At 34.8% G+C, this 23994-nt stretch overlaps 1 protein-coding gene across 11 annotated transcripts in view; it reads right to left on the bottom strand.

Moving 5' to 3' along the window:
• The window catches only part of SEPTIN7 (septin 7), a 118920-nt gene that overhangs the window by 71164 nt on the left and 23762 nt on the right, over window positions 1-23994 (bottom strand). For 3 of the 11 annotated variants that reach the window (XM_040472258.1, XM_040472261.1, XM_040472265.1), the window contains exon 3: window positions 14077-14179. The exons of 1 other annotated variant lie outside the window; for it this stretch is intronic. In XM_040472258.1, coding sequence (XP_040328192.1) covers window positions 14077-14179 — 103 coding nt within the window. Of the gene's footprint in view, window positions 1-14076; window positions 14180-14933; window positions 14973-15474; window positions 15480-22396; window positions 22402-23187; window positions 23195-23994 lie in introns of those variants that run through there. 7 more of the 11 variants (XM_040472260.1, XM_040472263.1, XM_040472264.1 and 4 more) reach the window with 6 other exon arrangements.

The raw sequence follows: 23994 nt of genomic DNA on the forward strand, positions 1-23994 counted from the left end.
AGATGGAGTAACATTTCAACTATCTGTAATATTTGTGAGTATAAGAAGACACTTTTATCATCTTGCAGCAGGGGCACCTGAGTGGCTTAGTCAGTTAGGTGTCCAACTTTGGCTCAGGTCATGATCTCACGGTCCGTGAGTTCGAGCCCCGCATCGGGCTCTGTGCTGACAGCTCAGAGCCTGGAATCTGTTTCAGATTCTGTGTCTCCCTCTCTCTCTCTGGCCCTCCCCCGTTCATGCTCTGTCTCAAAAATAAATAAATGTTAATAAATAAATAAATAAATATCATTTTGCAGCAACAGTGTGGGAAAGAAAGCAAAGTCCTTTTAAAATAAGATCTGTAACTCCTTTCAGAATGTCTAACTGTGCTGGAATTTAAACAAGGGGCTGTAAACATGTGTAGGGCTTTTCTATCTTATTCAGTGCTTGCCTACTCTCGATTATCCTGGGGTTTCAAATATTCAAATATAGTATGTGATCTCCATCAATATAATAAAATAACTTTATTAAGGTGTTTTAATAAAATTTATTTATTAGCACAGTACCTGACATTTCAAAAAATCTCAAATGTTATGTCATTAAGATATAGGTGTTAATTTCAGCTGCGGTGGCGATGAGCCAGTGTCAAACTGTATGTAGTTCTTAACCAAAAGGTACCAGTGTTATTTAAGGAGCTATTTCAAAACAGATGACTACACTCTACCCCAGAACTAAAGTCCAGAATATCCAGGTAACTATTTCCACATAGATTTTGGAGATGCTTCCCACAATGACTTCAAAGGTAGATGAAATTTAAAAACTCTAGTAGGTAGACGATGATATAGGGCAAAATGCCAGATTCACCAACATTTAAAGATGGTCAATGAAAAGGATGTTAAACAACCAGATAAATCAGGAGGCAGTATCACAAAAAAAAAAAAAAAAAAAAAAGAGAAAGAACTGCAAGGAAAAAGTGGTAAACAATACCAAATAAGAGGTTTAAAAAGAGGACCCACGGACAATGAGAAACACTCTTACTGACCTTTAATAAAAGCAGTTTTTATTAAAAAAAGAAACCAAATGGAGAGGAGTCAAGTCATAGACAGGAAATTAATAAGTACAGACTTATTCTTACTTTACATCTGGCTGAAAAATAAAGAGAAGATATCACCCCTAAGAAAAGTAAAATTATGTTATGAAGGGAGGGTGCTATTCTTAGTTTTGCTTTTTAATATGCTTATCTCTGAAGATTTGATCTATCAAGAACAGTCTAGACTACACTAGATACTGATTATTTCCAAGATATTCCATTATTATGTGATCTGGGATTTGCTTAAGACTATTTCGTCTCCTCAAAATGATGCACATGATAATCTTAAAATGCAAGCTAAACAGGTTCCCTAAGACCTAGCTCTACAATTATCCAAACAAGGTTTACTTATTTTAATTATAGTAACTGACCACCAGCTCTAAAAGCTAAGTAATAATTCTGCTATGTAGCTAATAGCAAACATTCCAACAAGCCACTCAATAATTACCTCGTTCACAGAGTCAAAAAACTTACACTTGCTATGTGTCTAAAATAAAGGTGGGAGGCCTTAAGGAGGATGTTTATGATATTTCTTGCTATATTCAGAGATTAAAGTATCCTTTACACAGTCAAATGGTTATCCACCTTTTTTTTTTTTTTTTAATCTCCATATTACAAAAAAATCTAAATGGCCTACTTGGAATTTTTTTTCATGATTATTTCAAAAATAGATTACCACATATTTTTTGGTTAAAATATATTGTCTTTACTCAGGCTAGGGTCTGTAACCTTTCCCAGATTATACACCAAGCTTCTAGGAGTTCTGCTAAACTGAAAAAGAGCTGAAATTGACAGCGTTTATAAGCTCTCTCTGCTTGTTCCTCCAAATTCACATTATTACCTAAAATTCTAATGATCACTCAATAATACATTCCCTCTTAAAAATCAAGTACTCTTGGGACACCTGAGTGGCTCAGTCAGTTAAGCATTTGACTTCTGGTTTCGGCTCAGGTCATGATCTCATGGTCTGTGAGTTCGAGCCCCACATCAGCCTCTGCACTGACAGTGCAGAGCCCGCTTGACATTCCCTCTCCCCCTCCCTCTCTCTCTCTCTGTCCCTCCCCTACTCACTCTCTGTCTCTCTCTCAAAAATAAATAAACTAAAAAAAACTGCTATTAGTCCTTTATATCTTGGAGGGAAAATTAGACTTTTTCTCTAATTTCTAGCTGTGCTCAGCATTCACTAAGGAAATAAATGCTTTAATTTAGAAGGAAATCGAGGTAGTTTTGAAATGTGTGAATCAGAGAAAGTAAAGGTTTTGTGGCATTATCAGAGTGGAGTGCTCTATGAAACCAGACGGTAGCTTAAGGCCAAATGCCACACTAGAGGGTAAGTAAAAGAAAAGACATCAGGAAAGGAAATAGGAACATACCAAAAAAAAAAAAAAAAAAAGGAAATTTTCTTGGAGATCTAGTGGACAGAAGAGGTGAAACAAGGAGTTGATTTATTCTTGAGGTGGGATCACGTTCTACAAAGAGGTTCTAAAGGAGTAGCTTTCAAAGACAAAGTGGGGCAGACTGTAATCATTTGAGCTACATGACTGACATATTCTTTCAAGTTCTATAAATCTCATATACCAAAATTTATACCCTCAGCACCAGCGGTGGGTTGTGTGAATTACATTTGTGATTGTGTTAATCTGCCTCACCAATATTTCTTAAAACAAAACAAAAACATGTGCATGCATTCAAAGAAACTGTTAGTGGTGTGAATATTAATACAGATAAAAAATTTCAAATCAATAATCAAGGGCCTGCAATTAAAATACAGAATCTCTGTCTAATACTAATTTAGCAACATAATTTTGCTTTATTTGGCATGTTAAAAAGATTTCTACTCAATTTTGGCAAGGATGAGATTAAATGAGCATTTGCACATCTGTGGTAACTGTGTAAGTTGGTACAACATTTTCAGTTCACATCCTTAACCATGTCATCTACTTCTAGAAATCAAACACACAAGGAAAAAACACTGCAGTAATTGTTTTCACAGTAAAGATGTTGGGGGGGAGAGAAGGATATTTCAGGTACCATGAAGGACACAGGCTAAGTATACTATGATACACTCATAAAATTAATCAGCCATCAAGAATGTTTTTAACTTACCAATATCTTTATTTATTAGGTTTTAAATTGTATTTAAATTCTAGTTAGTTAACATATAGTGTAATACTAGTTTCAGAAATAGAATTTAGTGATTCGTCCCTTACACAGAACACCCAGTGCTCATCAAAACAAGTGCTCACTTAAACAATGCTTTAAGTATTAAGGAGGGCACTTGTGATGAGAATTAGTTTTTAAAAACCCATTTGACATGGAAAAATGCCTGCCTTGAGCATTAGGTGAAAAGAATACATAAAAATGAATATGGTACTACAGCTATCCATAAGAGGCACAGAAAATACACCAAAATTAGTTAATAGTGATTTCCTCTCCCTTTTTTTTTTTGAAGTCTTTTAAAAAAAAATTTTTTTTAACATTTATTTATTTTTAAGAGACAGAGAGAGACAGAGCATGAGCAGGGGAGGGGCAGAGGAAGAGGGAGACACAGAATCCGAAGCAGGCTCCAGGCTCTGAGCTGTCAGAACAGAGCCCGACACAGGGCTCAAACTCACAAACCGTGAGATGATGCATGACCTGAGCCAAAGTCGGATCCTTAAACAACTGAGCCACCCAGGCGCCCCTTTTCTCCCTTTTTAAAATGTTCCACCTACTCCTCTGTATTACATTCCTAATGGAAAACTTCTGTAACAAGGAGCAGTTTTTATAGGAAGAATATTTCTAAACCATATATCTTAATATCTGTTACATTAAAGAACATGAGTTATCAAAATATATAACAACATTTCAAAGAAATATATAATTGAATGCCTTTCTCTGGACATTAAAGTAGACTTAGAGCAGTGCTCTTTTAAACTTTAGAATGGGGATTAACAGGCACTACTTGTCAAAATGCAGATTCCCATACTTCCAGGAATGAGCATCTTAAATAGGAAGCCCAGATAATTTTGATTAAAGGAGTCAGGGAAACAGACTGAGAACAATCAAAATACAGTTCATTTATTTTCTTCATTTACTTGGCCTTTTAGATGACTAAAATTTTATAATGTTTCTTCTTTAATCAAAATTATCTATAATGATGGCTTGAACCAGAAATACTACTGTTAACTGATGAATGACATTAAATCTGATTAAAACATGATTCAACAAGAAAAGCAAACACCAACCTATATATTAAAAAAAAAAACAAACTTAATTTTAAGACTCAAAATCTTAATGTCAACCTAAAAACAATCCCTAAGATGCTTTATACCAACCTACATTAAGAACCCGATACACTCCAGGGAAAATAAGATACTCAAAAGGTTTGCAAAGGACAGCATTAATCCTGCAGCAACTTATATAAAGCACCAAGTGTACCCTGAAGACTAATTGCTAATGTCACACAAGTAACTTGAGCAAAACACTCAAGCTTATCTTTACTGAAATGCACAGAACAGGCAAGCACAAAAATCTTATTTTGTTAACACGATTGCAAGCTACCTTGTTTAAAATGGGAAATGAGGGGCGCCTGGGTGGCGCAGTCGGTTAAGCGTCCGACTTCAGCCAGGTCACGATCTCGCGGTCCGTGAGTTCGAGCCCCGCGTCGGGCTCTGGGGCTGATGGCTCAGAGCCTGGAGCCTGTTTCCGATTCTGTGTCTCCCTCTCTCTCTGCCCCTCCCCCGTTCATGCTCTGTCTCTCTCTGTCCCAAAAATAAATAAACGTTGAAAAAAAATTTAAAAAAATAAATAAATAAATAAATAAATAAAATGGGAAATGATAAGAGCAAATTCTCAACCATCTTTCAAATTAGCTAAATCTGACTCTTACCAGAAAAGAGCTTTGCTGCTATACTGAATTGCAGAGTAAAAAGCACAACATGTGTGCTCCGAATATTTATAATCAAAGGAGTTCAACCAGGGCAGAAGTTCAAAGTAAGAATTAATCAAGTATTTAACCACTTAGCTGCCATCTTGTTCTCAACTACCCCTGAACATCGGATCTTCACCCCAGACATCGGATCTTAAAACTAAATTCAACTGTAAAAATGCACTAATCATGTATGCTTAAAATTAACATTTTATTTATTTACAGATTTACTAGGCAAATTATATATACACTATACATACAAAGCACATTTACAAAACGAATTATCAAGCCCTCTGTGAAGTAGTTACACACAGACAGCATTACTGTCCAGCTGTCTCTACCACTATGTGAAATCCTCTGATTCTTAGGGGGTATGTCTCTCTCTTTTTTAATCTTAGCCCTATGGCGGCTGACTTGGAATAACCAGGTAAATGTTTGTTGTAAGGAAACTGAGATTCAAAATGATCTATCAAGGTCAGAAAGCTCATTTGTGGCTGAAATTAGTTTAAAACTAGGCTAAGTACCATATTCTTTTTAGTGTAACAGCTGCCATACTAAGTACTATGAGATAGATTTACGTTAAATATAGAAAGCGAATTTTCATTGTACACTAAACATATAAATTAAAACCATAATTGTAACTAGCTAGCTCTTTTACAAAATTGCCAAAATAAATTATACATTTAATAGAGAGTTACTGATTTCAGAACTCTAACCTATCAGGAAAATAAGATGCTATCCCCATTAAACCCAGATCATTACTCCCCTGACTCTACATGGCACTTTAAATGTGTACTACTAAGACATTTATTAAACTATAATTAGTAGCGTGCGTTTCCCTGGAAATTCCTTTGAGGGTTGAAGTGGTCATTTTTATTTATTTTTATTTATTTAGATTTTTAAAAATTTTTGTTTGTTTGAGAGAGTGTGTGTGTGCATGCAGGAGAGGCGGAGAGGGAGAGGGAGAAAGAGAAAGAATCTTAAGCAGGCTTCATGCTCAGTGGGGACTCCAATGCAGGGCTCATTCCCACAACCCTGGGATCATGACCTGAGCCGAAACCAAGAGTCACACACAACCACCTGAGCCACGCAGGCACCCCTCATTTTTATGTCATCAGCTTAAACCATAATTTCTAGTAGTCTACTGCTGATCAGTTATGTCAGCTTAATCACCGATCATTCAATCAAAATCTATTCTCAGGACTATGACAAGTTACTACAGAAATCTCACCAGTATGTTTTAATTAGTACCACTTGTAACATAATAAAAAATTCATAGTCTCCCATCATAAACACTTTAGTTAAGAATGAACCACAAATCCTACTTCACATTTGATTCTCTGATATGCACTATTTATCATCTGCTTACCTCCACTCACCTCCCTATATTCAAAAGACTATGATCTATTTTCAAAGACTATATTAGGATAGAACATGTATGAGAAGCCAATGACTTTTTTTTAAGATATTACCCAGATTACATTTCTTATATATGTCAATCCAGACGTTGTCCCTGTTACAAAACCAAAAAACTCCCAGTCTATGAAACTGTTTTGTGTTTGTCTGAATTATACTGCTCCACGATTAAGATACTGAAATTAAATCAGATAAAGAATTAAGTATATTAAAAAAACATGAATATACCAACTACTGAAAATATCATGTACCATTTTTCCATGAATTAGCTGTATGATTTAAGACAGTGGTGTGCTTTGTAGCTATAAAGTCTTATTTCTTTAAACTTCTAGAGCATGTGGTTTATATATTTCTTATGCCATTTATCACTTAATGATGTAGTTAACTTGTATACTTTTTTCCTCCTCTACTACTCCCTTACAGTGTCTTCAACTACATTTACATTCTTCCCTTAAGTATCCATGGAATGAATAGCCCCACGTTCAATTATACCATACATCTTAAATTCCTGCAAAATATATTCTCCCTTTTTTAAAAGTATATATTTAGAACAAACTTTTAAAAAAACAATTTGCCAAATGTCAAGAGCCACAAAATATTGAAATATTTTGCTACAGTAATCCTACTGCAGGGACTATAAACAAATCAATAAAGTACTGCCCTCTGCTTCCCAACACATACACAAACCTTGTGTGTTTAAGGATCTTCACTGCCATGTTATTTGTAACAGGATAGGAAGGGATAGTAACAAACTTATATCCATTAGTGAAGAAGCAGACTCCAAAAATTATGGTATATTCAGTCATGAATTAGAATATTATGCAGCCATTTAACACGATAGTTAAAATATTGAACAAAATTTCCATTCCATAAATTTTTACTACAGCATTATGAAACTGAACAGAGCAAATCATTCACATATCAAATGAAAAACCAATGGCTCAAATTTGAGATAGGCACAGTTGAAATTATTATGCAACTGTCCAAAGTAAAGTAAAATATTGTAGATAAATATAGCAATATATTAATGAAAATTATCTCATTTGTAAGCATTTTATTTCTTTTTTTTCAGTATGTCCTAATTTTCATGTATTTCAGGTGCTATTATGAAGTCTCTTTCTCAGAGAGGCAAGTCTTCCCTGATAACTCTAAAAAGATACCACCATGTTTATTTACTTTCTAGAAAACAACACAATCCGTAATTATTTTACATATTATTTACTTATTTGCCTATATCCCTAGATTAACATAAACTCCAGTAACCTTTCTATACAAATAACATAACTACTATAATTTATAACTCTAATAATATGGTGTTTATATAGGAAGAACTACAGCATGAACTAAACCAAAGATTGGAAAGAGAACCAACCAAGCACATGTATTTTTAAAAATCAAGCTTATAATAAATGGTCTGGGGAGAACTACTTAACCATTTAGAAAACAAAATAAACATCAAAGTCCTATCTCACATCAAAAAAATAAATAACCCTCATGGATTTAAAATTTCAGAATAAAAACTTAAACCTTTAGTCTATATACTTACATAAAATACAGTGAAATCCCCAGTAACCTCAAATCAATCAACCTCAAATCAAATCAATCAACCACAAATCAAGAACAAAAGCCGTAAGAAAAAAGATTGCATGGACAATATAAAATCAAACTAATACAAAGCGCAACACAGAAAAATTCTGGCAAAAAATGCCAATACCTAATAACAAAATAAAATAATAATAATAATAATAATAATACCCTGCAATACCTATATCTTATTAAAGAAGTAAATGAGTACAGCTTTTTAAATTAAACCACAACATACCATTTACAAAAGAACCCATACCAAAGATAAATATTTTTTAAAAATAAGTTAACCAGCAACAATAAAATACAGGTGAAAATAAGACACCAATTTTTAGGCACTGACAGTGTTGGCAGGACTCAGAGAAAGGGGCGTTGGCAACACTAGGTGAATGTGCAAAATGGTATACAAACTATTTTAGGGCAATTTGGTATTATGTATCAAAACCCTTAAAAAACTAGCAATTCAAATTTCCAAAGCTTTATTTTAAGGAATTAATTGAAAATGTAAGAACAGAACTATAACCATGTTTACCTGTAACTATCTTAATGTTGAACAAGGCAAATTATAGTATATCTCACCTATACAAGCCATTAAAATCTAGGACTCAACCATAGCTAGGTTATGACATCTAAATTCAAAAGATGATCACAATTCACAGCTAATTTTAAAAGACATTCACAGGGGCGCCTGGGTGGCGCAGTCGGTTAAGTGTCCGACTTCAGCCAGGTCACGATCTCGCGGTCCGTGAGTTCGAGCCCCGCGTCGGGCTCTGGGCTGATGGCTCAGAGCCTGGAGCCTGTTTCCGATTCTGTGTCTCCCTCTCTCTCTGCCCCTCCCCCGTTCATGCTCTGTCTCTCTCTGTCCCAAAAATAAATAAACGTTGAAAAAAATAATAAATTAAAAAAAAAATAAAAAAAAATAAAAGACATTCACATAACATCACATATACTAAACAAGAATACTGTATGTTTCTATGCTTGAGCTATCACTGAGTAACAGATTTTGGTAATATTTTCATTATGCTTTTCTGTATTTCGTAATTTCAATGAATGAAACATATTAACTTTATTACAAAAGCACCTTTTAAAATACGCAGATGAAAAACCTAGAATGAATAAAAAAATTAAAATAGTGGATATGTGAAATTATCTGATTTTTCTCCCTAAAATTCCTCTGCTTTGGTTACATTACTTAAGTGAGATAAAATTCACACACCATAAATTTCACCATTTTAAAGTGTAAAATTCAGTGGTCCTATATTCACAACATTGTATAATCGTCGTTACTTACTTTTATTACTAAAAGTAAAATAAAAATAGAGCTCTAAGAAGAAATTTTTGAAATATTACTCAAGGCAGTTTAAGTCTCCAACATATCGTAACTTTAGAATTAAACATAGTACTACCGAATGCCCAATAACCTAGAAACAAAATGAGTCAATACCACCTTTCAGTTTCTGCAAATAACTCTGGATGTTATTACAATTCAAACATCAACAAGAAGAGGGAAAATGACAACTATGACAGACATTGTATATCCTATTACTGACTAAATACCTCCTAAATTTTTGCTAATAAGTCATACATAAAAAACGCATTATGATATACTTTGAATCCCCAAAACAGCCAAAGCAGCATGTTAGAAGTTCTGTTCCACTGAAAAAAAAAAAAAAAAATAGAAATGCCATTCCTGCTACTAAAGACATTTGGTACAGGTCAAATGCATCACGCAAATCACAAATAAAGAAAACCTCTACCTTAAAAATTGTGCAAAGCCCAAGATTATAGAAATGATAGAACTGTGTATTTTATCTTCTAAGAATTAAAAGTACAAACTTCCAGCTTTAAAATAAATAAGTCAAAGGAATATAAAATACAGCATAGGAAATATAGTTAATAATACTGTCATAACTTTGTATGGTAACAGATGGTCAGCGCATTTATCCTGGTAATATATAGAACTGTCAACTGTTGTACACCTGAAACTAATAACACCGTAGGTCAATTATACTTCAATTTTAAAAAAGAATTCAAAATAATAGATTTAATATCACTTGTTTTCAAAAATACTTTCTGGAAAGACAAAGCAATCTATAGTCTTTCTGAGTTCTACCTCCTTGGAGAATTCTAGTAAAATCAGGATTTTACAATTAACATTTTATTTCTCAGCACAGTCAAATCTAATTAAGAAGCACATGAGAGAGGGGTGCCTGGGTGGGTCATCAGTTAAGGGTCCAACTTCGGCTCAGGCCATGATCTCATGGTTCATGGGTTTGAGCCCCGTTGTCGAGCTCTGTGCTGACAGCTCAGAGCCTGGAAACTGCTTCAGATTCTGTGTCTCCCTCTCTCTCTGCCTCTCCCCATCCCCCGCTTGTAAGCTTTCTCTCAAAAATAAACATTAAAGAAAAATAAATTTCTTAAAAAAAGAAGCACACAGAAGATACTCAAATTCCAAGCCCAAATATGTTTGACACTTTGCTGAATTAGAGACCTAAGTGTCTTCATTATTTGATAGGTCTCACATTGAGTTTTAAACTAAATTTTTAAGTAAAGATTCCAATCTACTTATCCTTGTGGACAGCCACGGTCTTCAAAATCTAGGCTAGTCTACCTTTCCAGCCTAATTTCCGACTATTATAAAGTCACATCTTAGGGGTCAGATCCTAAAGCCAATGTGCAGTACAAATTAATCTTGAAAACCCTCTATATCATCCATTAAGCACAATTACATATAAACTAACAACCTGCTTTTCTTTGTGCACTGAAATAGATACTTATTTCTTTGCAAATATAAAAAGTAACTAGCAAACATACTAAGGCACCATATTGTCACTAGACTAACATACAGCAAGGTAAGATATTCGTACTATGAAAGGATGTGGAAGCTGAAAATGACCGGGGAAATAGAAAATTCACCTCTCCCACTTCATGCCCACCCGAGGCCACACCCTCACCTCATTCCAGTGGAATGGCAGAAAAACACTGCTTACATATATGCATTTAAGTTCTCTAATACTCCTTCATTCCTTCCCTGCTAACCCCTTTATTTCTTTGTCTCTTTCATTTTTTTAGGAAAAACAGAACATCCAAATAAAATCATCTAAGTTTAAGGCATACTGGATGCACTCTACTGAGCTCTGTGCTATATCCAATAGCCCCAAAAGAGCCTCTATGTAGTACTTTAAGAACACAGCAGACTGAAAAGTAAGAACCAAAACCAGACAGGGTTTGGTTTTACCATGTGCTTACCAATGTGACCATGGGCAAGTAACCTAATCTCTCCATGCCTCAGTTTCTCTATCTCTAAAATAGGGACAACAATAATACCTACTTCATTCGGTTGTTGTGAAGGACTGTGTGAGTTAGGTACATACTCAGAACACTGCCTGATGCATAATAGGTTATGGAGGTATTGGCTATTATTTTCCCAAATGGACTGCTCACTCAATTCTATTCTTTAAAAACCTGCCCTAATACATCTTCCTCAAATAAGGCAGTAATAACCTTCAACCAGAGACAAGTTCTCCTATACCCTTACACTTCTATGTTCCTTAATTTTTGTATGACTCCACTGACTCATGTATACTTCCTAGAAATGTTACTTACCTTTTTATGTGTGCTTATGTTGTCACATAAGTTATAAACTCCTTTTAACACATGGGAATACACACTATGCCTCCCTGATAGTCACTTAAATAAGGACTCAATAAATATTGTTTATGAGGCAAGGTTACTGGATAAAGGTTGTCCAACACAATACAGAGTTTCATAAAGAAATCAACTTTTAAATACAGATTTTCAGTTTGTATTAATGTACAAGTCTTCAGCCAAGAATTGTTATAAAAGCTACAACTACTCTGAGTTTAAGTCTCAAAAATCAGGAGTTAGCTTATAAGGAAGGGTTTGTAGTCTCTAAGTTAAGAATATTAAAGCAAGGTTAGCTTTAGCTTTCTGTGACTTGCAAACAATGCTGTCAGAGTTGGTCTAAAGTCAGAAAACCAACCATTTCTTAGACACTTACTTAAAAGGTGTTAGACACTGCAACTATGTACATGAAAAGATTTAGTCCTTCCACTCAACAAGTCTATAGAGGGACAGCTAATTAAACAATAATATTCAAGGTACAGCGGGAAAAACAGAGTAAGGATACTGACACCCATTCTTCTTTAACCTCAGTTAAAGTCTTTTTTGTTAAAAAATTTTTTAACATTTATTGATTTTTTGAGAGACAGAGACAGCACAAGCAGGGAACGGAGGGAGGAAGGGAGGCGGAGAGAGACAGAGAGACAGAGAGAGAGAGACAGAGAGAGAGAGAGAGAGAGAGAGAATCTGAGGCAGGTTCCAGGCTCTGAGCTGTCGGCACAGAGCCTGACGAAGGGCTTGAACCCATGAACTGTGAGATCATGACCTGAGCCGAAGTCGGATGCTCAACCGACTAAGCCACCCAGTTGCCCCATAATCTCAGTTAAAGTCTTAACAAGGAAGAGAAAAAACAAAAGCTGTAGTTCAATAAAGGACTGACCAGAAAAACTAATAAATAAGATATATTCAGAGATTGCACAGTTTCTCTAAAAATCATTTCAGCTGCCTTAAATTTTTTTCATCTGGAAAAATGTCAAAGATTTTAAATCAAATATCTGGCCTTGACCCCCACATATTATTCCACTAAGTATATATTCAAGAAGTTATTCTTTAAAATTTCAATATCAAATTTTGCTTGAATTGTTATAATTCTCCTAACAGATGTAGGAACTTCTCTTACAAATTAAAAAATGATATTATATTTGTTTATAAATAGTTTGTCATGTAAGATCACAAGCTTTACATATGTAAAGGTAAGATGGAGTACGTCTTCACATGTAACGATCATGTTAACTACTCTACAAAAGAAAAGGTATGTTCTATACATTTTATTCATGTATCTACTACCTCTGCTTCACAGCTGCAATTTGCAAACTGGGTATACTGTACTTCTACTCAACCAGAGACAGGCAAGTTAACCAACTCTAGCAAACATCAAGTTTGCAAACTGTTACCAAGTTTTCACTATTGAAACTAACACAACACAGATATTTCCAAACAACCACAAAGTACCATCAGGTAAAATACTCTGATCAACTGAGAAAACATTCTTCTCTTCAGTGAAGGAGGATTTCATAGCTAATTCAATTAATCTAATTCAACACCCAAAGAAAAATACCAGGAGTTGAGTGTAATTAGCAAAAATTAATGAACACTACATAAAGACCCAGCATCAATTCAATTTTCTTTGTCAAGGACAGTGACTCCATTACCCTGCCTTTCACCTTCTTAAAACATATAGAGAAATACAACAAAGTTTCATCATCCTTAGGATTTAGGTTCTAAAGTCAGCCTATATGAGGTGAAAATATTATACAGTCCTTTAAGACTACTAATCTTTATATACACCATGCTGCTTCTTCAAATTTAACAATGATGGTACCAACATACTGTCAAATAACCCCTGACAGCCTCTTAAAATGGACTTCAGGCAGAGTATGGTGTTCATAGGATCAAACACATAAGAAAAATGACGCTAAATTAAAGAATAGAGACAGCCATATTTCACTCGCTACAGAGTTTATACTCCTTGAATGAATTTCCAAGGTAATCATTTGCATGACTATGAACCTCTACCTTGTCCCCCAACTTCTTTTTCAAATTCAGAGCACACATGTTTAAGCTCAATGCTCATGTTATATGACTCCACTACAGTATATAAGCCAGAGAATAAAATTATCCTGGAGTAATGAGGAACCACTAGACACTATTTGCTTTTGTAGCATTACCAACTGAAGAGAACTTCTTGACAGTGTTCTATTCCTCCACCACCCCCACCACTTTTCAACTTTTAGTTTCTAAAATTGTGCCACCTTAAAAAAAAGAGGTAAGAAAATATATAAATCCTATTATGCCACAGAGTTAAATTTTAAAATGTATTCACATAATAAAATATACCACGATTCCTGCAGTTACTTAGGCTACTGTCTTCTTAAATTCATTCAGAGTTGATTAATAACTTAAAACTCAGATCAAAATCTAATTTTAGTAAAAAAAAAAACAAAACATATCTTACCCACAACCATAAGTGTGAATTCAAACCCTCTCTTCACTGATTTTCTGTACACTTGATTTGGGAGATTTGCAAATCCCACATAGCCTTCAAGGTTCTTCTGTTGCTAAGAAAAACAAAAAGGGCCAAGTTATTAATGTATCAGCAAAACTCTTCTGTCACACATTTCAAATTCCCTTCAATAACCTATTTTAGAAAACTACACAAACTATTATTCATAGCAAATCAAACGGATTTTATTATAGTGTTGCCAATAAAATAATTGCAGCAACAGACAAAATGAATTGAGTATGAGTTGATTTGACAGCGGTCAATTATAAAAACCCAAAGAAAATAAAAACCGATGAAATCTGCCTCAGAGCAAAGATTTCAATTTACAATAAGTCAGTAAGAAGATTCTGACTAATAAACTAAAAACATAACGAAGGGTTTTTCACAATAAAAAAAATTCACATCCCCTTAATACTATATCAAGAACACTTTCAATGATCCCTTTTGCTCATACTAATTACCACAGGTATGAATACCTTGAAATTTGTTTTCTTACTCATGAAACAAAATCAAATGTTGAGTTTAAACAATTTTTTTCATATTCCTAAAGGCTCTAGTGATCAATTCAATCAGTAAACAATATCTTTCAAGCTATTATACCAGGTCCAATTATGCCACTTCAGCATTTCAGATGACCCTGTTGCCTCCCTCACCAGGGACATCTGGATTTATCCAGATTTTAAAGAAAATCAGAATTCGTTTTCTGCATGGTTTTTGATTCTTTGATGACGTCAACAATAGCTCCATGAGTAATTCAAAGAAACCTATTTTTAAATTGGTGTAGTAAATTAATCTGACTTTTAACTTACCCAATGCTGAGAAAAACTGTCCATAGTTCAGACCATCTGAATGAGTAGCCTGTTAATTTTACCTAGAGGTAGGTCTTATTCATCATTAAAATACAATGGCAAAATATTCCTAAGAGGTACATATTTCTCTTAAACGTTTTTGACACAATTTCTCATTAAAAAAAAAAAAAAAAAGACTCCTATGAGATCAACGCAGCAATTTAACACAGGTGGATTTAGCAAATAGCTATCTGCATTCCTCACTAGCATCACAGATGTAACAAAATATTCCATCCATCACCTTATACCCTTTTTTCATTCATATAATCTTTAAGCCAAATGTTGAGAAGATAACCAAACCAATTAAACGGAAAACTAATTTTAAATATACCAATTAGGATACTGTTCAGAGTACAGTATTTTAAAATCAAATATTTGAAAGCCTACTATGTGTATTTAATAATGTATTAAATTTAAGGCTTCATTGACTATTTCATTCAACTGTAAGTTAAATTTAATTTAGACTGAAAACATATCTGTATAAATTATCTCATATACTCACAGCTACTTTGTAAAGAACACATTTCCATCATTCCAGTGTTCCAGATTCCAACAGAACAGATCCACAGAGGAACAGTAAATGAGGAATTCCAAGAATTGTACATGACACATTCAGTCCAAACAGGAATGGCAAATCCATTGGAACATAGCAAAAAATAGAAGGAAAAATAAAAGTTACTTACATGGAACTCAACAAAGTAGAAGTAAATTACAAATAAAGTGAGGACAGACTTTTCTCCACACATGTCAAAGTAATAATTTTTTGTGTGTGTGGGATATAAGGCCCAGTGAGTTTTAATCAATTTTCAGCAGTTCTGACAAAATATGGAACAAAACCTCTTATCTTTTTATAAAACCCAATTACTATGCTCTACACCTGAAGTTTTAAAAGAAATGGTAGAAAAGCTGTAAAGTATAAAGTTTCAGCAAGGGGTGTGTGTGTGTGTGTGTGTGTGTGTGTGTGTGTGTGTGTGTGTGTACACACAAAAGGCAAAGACACACACAGACAAAAGGCAAAGAAAAAACACCACAGGGGTGTTAGGGGGTCTTAGGGGGACTAGGCCTAGGACAGTTTTTGGCAGACAGTACAACACTGGGATTGAATCAAGGGGGAAAAGATTTCTAGGCAAAGGGACCCTAAAGTGGAGATGAATTTTGTATTTTTAGGACCAAAAAGAAGGTACATGTATACACACACACACACACACACACACACACACACACACACACCCGGAACCAAGTTTAAATCCCATGAAGAAAAAAAAAATGTAACTTTCATACGATTTTGCTTTGTCAATCACTGAATTAAGACAGCCCAGATCAGATAAATTCAAATGTTTTAGGACAAAATCTTTAATATAGTGCTGTATTTCAAGTTCTATTGATTCAAGTTCAGAACTGGAAGAAATACACACATGTGGATACAGGAAAGGAAGCTAAAGATAGCAAGCAACAAATGGGAGGATGAAGTTAATGTGAGCTGTGAAAACTGAAAGGCAACTAATGAAGCATAGAAAAGAAAGTAGACTAACCTTAGACAAAATGTCTGGGAAACTGAACCTCTATATTCTATATTAACACAAATCTATGAGTTATATCACAACCTGGAACAGATGATGGTGATTATTCAAATGTCAACTTCACAGAGAGGCGTGCCCTGACCACCCTTATCTAAAATTACAATTCCATTCTCCTCAGTACTTTGCTGCAAGCTTTATGTTTCTCTCCTTAGCACTTTTTTTGCCATCTAATATATTCTACTCATCCTGTTTATTGCAATCTCCATCCTACCCCACCTCCAACTACAATGTTAGCTCCATCAAGATAAAGATTAAATAAATTACATAAATTATGGCATCAAAAAAGAAGAAGCCATCTGGGAGAGTAGAAGAAGTTTCAGAGAGAGTATTTTAGGTTGCATATGCAAGGGATGCTCCAGACAAAAGGCAAAGAAAAAACACTAGAGTCCCGTGTGTCTTAGGGGGACTAGGCCTAGGACAGTCTTTGGCTGACAGTACAATACTGGGATTGAACTAAGATAAGGGGGAAAAGAGTTCTAGGTAAAGGGGTAGACCCTAAAGTGGAGATGAATTTGGTACTCTCAGGACCAAAAAGAAGGTACATGAACTACAATGAAGTGAAGTGGTGGATTAGGGGGATAAGTGATAGAAAACGAGGTCAGGAGGCAGGCAGAGCCAGACCATGTGGGACCCAGCCAAAGTAAGAAATTTGGATGTTATTTTAGGCATGATGGGAAGCCACTGGAGGGTTGTACACAGGCAAATGACCTGACCTGATTTGTATTTTAAAGATAGCTCTTACAGCTAAGAGAAGGAGTGGAAATAAGAAAACTAGTAAGGAGCCTACTGCCACCAGTCCAAGAAAGAAAGGGTATACTGAATTTAGACAGTGTGGACACAAGAAGAGGCAAGAAGGATTCAGAATATATTTTGCAGGTAAAACTGCCAGGACATTGCTAATGCACTGGATATGACTGAAGGAAAAGCAGACCAAGATAACTCCTAGGTTTTCGGCTTAAATAGCTCAATGGAGTGATATCTCTAAGGGAAAATAGGAACAATAAGGGGAGTGGGAGAGTGGACAATGAAGGACAACATCGTCAAAATCAAAAACAGCTTTGAATATGTTAAGTCTGGTGTGTCTACTATATATTCAAGAAGAAATATCCAGGAGGCAGCTAAATACCTAAGTCCAGAAACTGCAAGGTTAGTTGGTGCTGAAAATACAGATTAAGGAATTATAAACTTATAGGCAGTGTTAGGAGAGGACTGGATTCTCAAGGAGAAACTATAGATAAAAAAGGGGTCTAGACAGAGTCCTGGAGCACTCCAACATTGAGATGTCAGGCTGAGAAAGAGCGAGAAAGATCAGTTAGTCAGTGAGAACACCAGCACTGGCTCAAGGTCACTCAACTGTATTAAATGCCATTGAAGAGTCAAATGAAATACTAAAATATAACCATAAAAATAAGGTTACTGGTAACTTTAGTTAGGAGCAATCACAGTAACTTAGTGAGGAAGAAGAGTGAGTAGGTTGAGGGTAAACAATTCTTTGCACAGAACTATAACATTTTAAATAATTATATATTTTATTTTAAAATTAAACACATTACTTATCAGTCCCCCTATAATTCTTTCCCAGAGGGAAAAAACCATGTCATTCTCATCTCTATATTCCTAGCAAAGTGCGGATGGATACATGGGAGACATTTTAAAAAGCTAAATGACTAAAATATATACTTTTAGGAAAATTCCTTCTGAGGAAAAATTTGTGTCCAAAGACAAAAAAAAAAAAAAAAAAAAAAAGACTTAGGGAATATACTAATAATATAACATTGGTTGACTAAAACAGATTTTTCACATTTCATAAGAATCTTTCCTTATCCCAAATTCTAAAATCAGCCACAGTCTGTAATTCAGAAACCTTAACCACCCACTGATTCTTTTCCTGGGCAAATAAAATGTTCACAGTACCAGTGTGAAACATAATCTCTGGATAAGAAACATTATTTATAGATGTGATATAACTGTGACACTTGTAAGCATGTGAATATAGATAAAAGCATATTCTCAACCAAGCATCTACCAAAATACCATAAGGTCTTAAAAGTATTACTTGATTTGAAACATCAGTTATATAACAAGAAACAATTATCAAATCATCTTTTCTAAAGGAATATATTTACAAAAATCTTTCAGTTTACTATCCAAATCTCTACATCAAAATTCATATTTAAGAAAATCAAACCACAATAATTCATTGCTTATTGTTTCACTGCCTGTGGAAAAATCAACTTAAATACAATATCCAGTAATCTCAGTGTTTAATTTAACCTTATTTCTAGAAATCAATTATATTTAAAGAACAAGATGCTTTCAAACAGGTTCCAACTGATAGATTATTGGAACCCTTAAGAATTCTTCACATTCTCTTGCCATTTGTTCCAATTCCAAAGAATAAAGTTACGAAAATCCTGGCACCTGAAATCCATTATCATTTTTAAAGGTCTGAATGTTAATATGGGTTTTAATAAATTTTCCAAAAGAGAAAAGCAGCAATTTATTTTGAAAACTGCCAAATGTATATTTCCACAACAACAATAAAATTGAGCAAGGGGAGTTATAGCAGAAAAGAAGCCTTATAAAAATCAGAATGAGGAAAATTAAAACATATCCCTGCTAAGATGTGCTACAAACCTTCAGCTTTCCTCATCTTTACAAAATAAAACATTCAGCCCCAAGTTACCTTTGTATCACCAGAATTCTATTTCTCCCTCTAAATAACTGCAATAAAAAAAAAATCAGACTACAAAGATTCAAAGTTTATATCTTTAACTTTAAATTTCAAAGATAAACATTTGATCTTTCTAAATAACTTCAAGTTCAATTTGTAGCCTTTGGAATTTAAAACAGGTATAATATTGTTTTACACACTGACAAAAACCAAAGTTTCTTTCTTCTAAAGTTTAAGCAATTCTAAATACAAAAAACTACACACTACAAAAGGAAAAGATATTGATAATTTCACTTGTCTACTCCTTAGTATTCCTATCAAAAGCCTTACATTAAACACATAGATATAACTGTCCAGCACTTGCTTAGTCTTACATGACCCAATGGAAAAATTAAAGAACTTCACTATTTAAATGTTTTAAATATTTTAAATATAACTGGTATAAAAATATCTAGATTCCAGATTTAATATAACAAGAACACTAAAATGTTACAAGATTACATGGGCATGTCCTAAATGTTGGCTTTAATGTCCCCTCTCCCCAATTTTTTTAATGTTCATTTATTTTTAAGAGACAGAGAGGGAAAGAATGCAATCAGAGAAGGGGCAGAGACAGAGGGAGACAGAGAATCCAAAGCAAGTTCTCCACCATCAGCAAAAAAGCCCGACATGGGGCTCAAACCCATGACCATGAGATCATGACCTGAGCCAAAGTCAGATGCTCAACCAACTGAGCAACCCAGGCACCACCCTCCCCATATTTTTTAAAGGTTCATGTCTTAGTTTGCCTGCCCCCAGCTCCTCTCTTTTTAGTGAGATGAGCAATTATGTCCCTGATGAAACCAACTTTTATTTTCTCTATTCTAGATTCCTAATTAATCTGCTTAAAATATTTTAATATTCAATTCTATGAACACATGTAAGAATGAGATAACTTAAAATTTAAAACAATTTTTTCTTTACCCTGAACTTGGAATTTACATATCTACTTATAGAATTACTGACCACATTCTCATTCAATCAACAGTCACCTGACCCTCACAATGTATGTAGTAACAATTAGGTATGTAAAAGTTAATAAAAACAAGGCCCCTGCTTATGAAAGTAAGAATTTAAGGTCAGGTAAGTTAGAAGGCAATTTTAATAACACAGTGATAAAATACTATGATGTAGGCAAGCATGAAGGATGGCTATGAGAATGAAAAAGGTTGGGGGGGGGGTGTTGCTTGGTCGATTCTGAGGTCACATCCTTCAGATAGATTCTGAAGGACTAGTAGTCCTTAGTGTGATGTCAAATGTAGGTAGGGCTGGAATATATGGGTCTCAAAGCAAAGGCCTGAGTAACTGCAAAGGCTCAAAACCAAGAGGAGAGCATGGTTCTCTATGAGAACTACAAACGATTTAACACATCTCATTTTCAAGGTCTGGGAGCTACAGCAGAGGAAAATTGAACAAAAGCCAGATCATGAAGGATTTTGTTAACCATGCTAAGGAACTTAGATTAGACTTCATCTTGAAAGCTTATGGAGAACATTAAAGGACTTGAAGCATAAGAATGCACAATCACATTAATTCACATGAAGAATCACATTCTTATTTTAGAAAATTACCACTAACAAGAATATTGAAGATGAACTGGCAGAGTTCTCAGAATGATTGCAATCCCAAAAGCTGGTGCAGTAGCCCAGGGAAAAAATTAGGACTTAAGCCAAGAAAGAAGCAAAGAAGATGAAGAGAAATAGAAACTACAATTCTAATGTCTATTAAGGTAGCCACTAGCTACAAATGGCTGTCAAAAACTTGAAATTTAGCTAGCCTGAATTGAGATGTGCTTTAAGTGCAAAATACACACCAGATTTTGAAGACAGTATGAAATAAGGAAAAATATCCTAATTTTTACAGTAACTACATGCTGAAATAAAATTTTAGACAATATTGGGTGATACAATATATATACTAAAGCTAATTGCACCTGTTTCTTTTTACTTTTTAAATGTGGCTACTAGAAAAACTTAAACTATATATATGGCTTGCATTAATTTCTACTGGACAATGTTGGTTAGATATTAATGAGATGAATTTACTGTAACTAACTTGGGGGATATAAAGATTCAGATTTCTAAGTTTAGTTTTGAACAACTGGATTAATAGTGGTTACCAATCACTAAAAGCAGGAATCATCTGAGTTTAAGGTGCTAACTGGACTTTAGGGATACAAATGTCTAGTATGCAGCTTGCATATATAAAAGTTAGAAGTTCTAGAAATGTCTAGGCTACACAGATATTAACATTTTAAGCCACCAACATTTAGAGGCCCTTGGGTGGCTCAGTCAGTTAAGCGTCCGACTTCAGCTCACATCATGATCTCACAGTTCATGAGTTCAAGCCCCACGTCAGGCTCTGCACTGACAGCTCAGAGCCTGGAGCCTGCTTCACATCTGTGTCTCCCTCTCCCTCTGCCCTTGCTTGCATTTTCTCTCTCTCTCAAAAAAAAAATTTAAGCCACCAACATTTAAATGGTATGAAGGCCATGGGTATGAATCCAAATACAGTACACAAAGTACGAAGCAGGCCAGAACCAACACTAACATCCCACTTACACAAACCTAGGAAAAGATGAAAGAAAAAAGAATGAGGGAAAAAGTAGTTCAGGGAAGCAGTTCAAGAAAATCAATTGTAGAGGTCTCCTTCAAGAAGTGGTCAACCGTACCACAAGACCTGGAGTGGTCAATATAAAGATATGGAAAAATATACTTATCAGAGACCTTTGTCCCAGCAGGGGAAAGATAAGAAAAGAATGCAGATTAGAAGTAAATCAACAGTGAATAAGTATAGGCAAAGAGTATAAACAATTCTTTCTAAATGTGTTATCTATGAAGAACAAGAAGGTAGAACCTGAAGAATAACACAGGGTCAAGGGAGGGTTGTGGGGGGGGGGGGGGAAGAGAGAGATAATTGCCCCTGTTTAAATGTTAATAGAAAAGATCCAGTATGGGTGCCTGGGTGGCTCAGTTGGCTGAACATCTGACACTGGCTTGGGTCATGATCTCAAGGTCTGTAAGTTCAAGTCCCACGTCTGGCTCTGTGCTGACAGCTCAGAGCCCGGAGCCTGTTTCGGATTCTGTGTCTCCCTCTCTCTCTGACCCTCCGCTGCTCATGCTCTCGCACACACATGCTCTCTCCTCTCTCAAAAATAAGCATTTAAAAAAAAATTTTTTTTTAAAGAAAAGATTAAGTAGACAACTGGCTGAAGAAAGGTAAGTGAGGATACAGATAATGTTCTGGAATAAAGGGTGAGATTTTCTCTAAGGTCCAAAGAAAATTATGTTTTAATCCTAACTGAGGAGAGGAGGACCAGGGAATATTAAGAGATAAAGATTTGAATTAGCAACCACAAGAATATCAAGAAAAACTAGGATTCCATAGGAGGCAGCCAAGCAATTCCATACACAGATTAAAGCTAAAGACCACAAATCTGTGTAAATGTATCCGTGAAGCCATAGGATCTTCTTGTCCAGTAGCAATCTGCAGCTTAAGTATAAGCCAATAAACTGTAGGAATCATTGAGAATTGTTATTTTGCAGAAAATATGCAGAAAAGTACAGGGGATCAAGGGAACTGATAAGTATAGCTTAAGTGACAAAAATGAAGAGGGTCAAGGATGGAAGGTAAGAAACAAGTGAGAGAGCTAAAAGAATGTGAAGGTATTGTTAGAATGGGCTATACAATGAAGATTTTAGAGGTGGAACAGAAGTTTGAGATGATGACCACATGGGGCCATTTAAATGATGGCCCAAGCACAATCCCAAAACTGTGAAGCTCAATTATTGAATGAGCTTTACACACGAGCACTAAAATGCCCCAGAACAATGACAGACCTTGGGGAGGAAAGGAAAACTGAATGTTTGCTGCCATCCTCAATGAATAAATAGAAAGTGACAAATTTTAAAAGGGTGAGAACATGCTGCTGTTAAATAGCTTTAAAGGAAAAATGGTCTAGAGTCCAGATCAACACTATCTAATAAAAATATAAAGTAAATCACATATGCAATTGTAAATATTCCACCAAACACATTAAGGAAGTAAGAGTCAAAAAGGTGAGTTTAACTTTAATTACATGTTTTATTTAACCAGTGATATACAACATTACTTTAACACGCAACCAATATAAAAATGATTATGATTCATTTCACATTATCCCTTGTTCTGCATTCTTTTCTTTTGTAGTAATCTTTGCAATACAGCACACTTCATTTAGGATTAGTCACATTTCAAATGCTCAGAATCTATGTGGTTAGTGGCTACCATACTAGATATAGATATAGAACATTTCATAGATACAAAACATTTTCATCATGCCAAAAGACCTACTGGAGAACAAAAATGAAATGAACAATGGTACCCAGTACTGGGTGAGGATGCCGGCAAATAAGCACTCTCCTACGTGACTGGTGGAATATACATTCAAACCATTTCCCTGAAGAGCAATCTGGTCTTGCAAATCAAAAGGTTAAATTTTCATGTTCCCAGACAACACATTCCACTTCCACACTTTATAATTTTGAGAATATATTTAACATTTAGCTAAAAGAACATTCAACAAAATAGTTAATGATAATGAAAAATTGTGAAAACTAAGTTCCAAAAAGAAGTGAAGGAAACAATGTATCATGGTATTCCCATAGGCAAAAACACCATGCATTACAAGTTTCATAAGAATACATGACAATCAACACCATATTGAGTGGAAAAACTATTAAACAGATGA

Source organism: Herpailurus yagouaroundi, unplaced genomic scaffold (genome assembly GCF_014898765.1).
Source record: "Herpailurus yagouaroundi ecotype Mexico unplaced genomic scaffold, PumYag 100, whole genome shotgun sequence".
Lineage (NCBI taxonomy): Eukaryota > Metazoa > Chordata > Mammalia > Carnivora > Felidae > Herpailurus > Herpailurus yagouaroundi.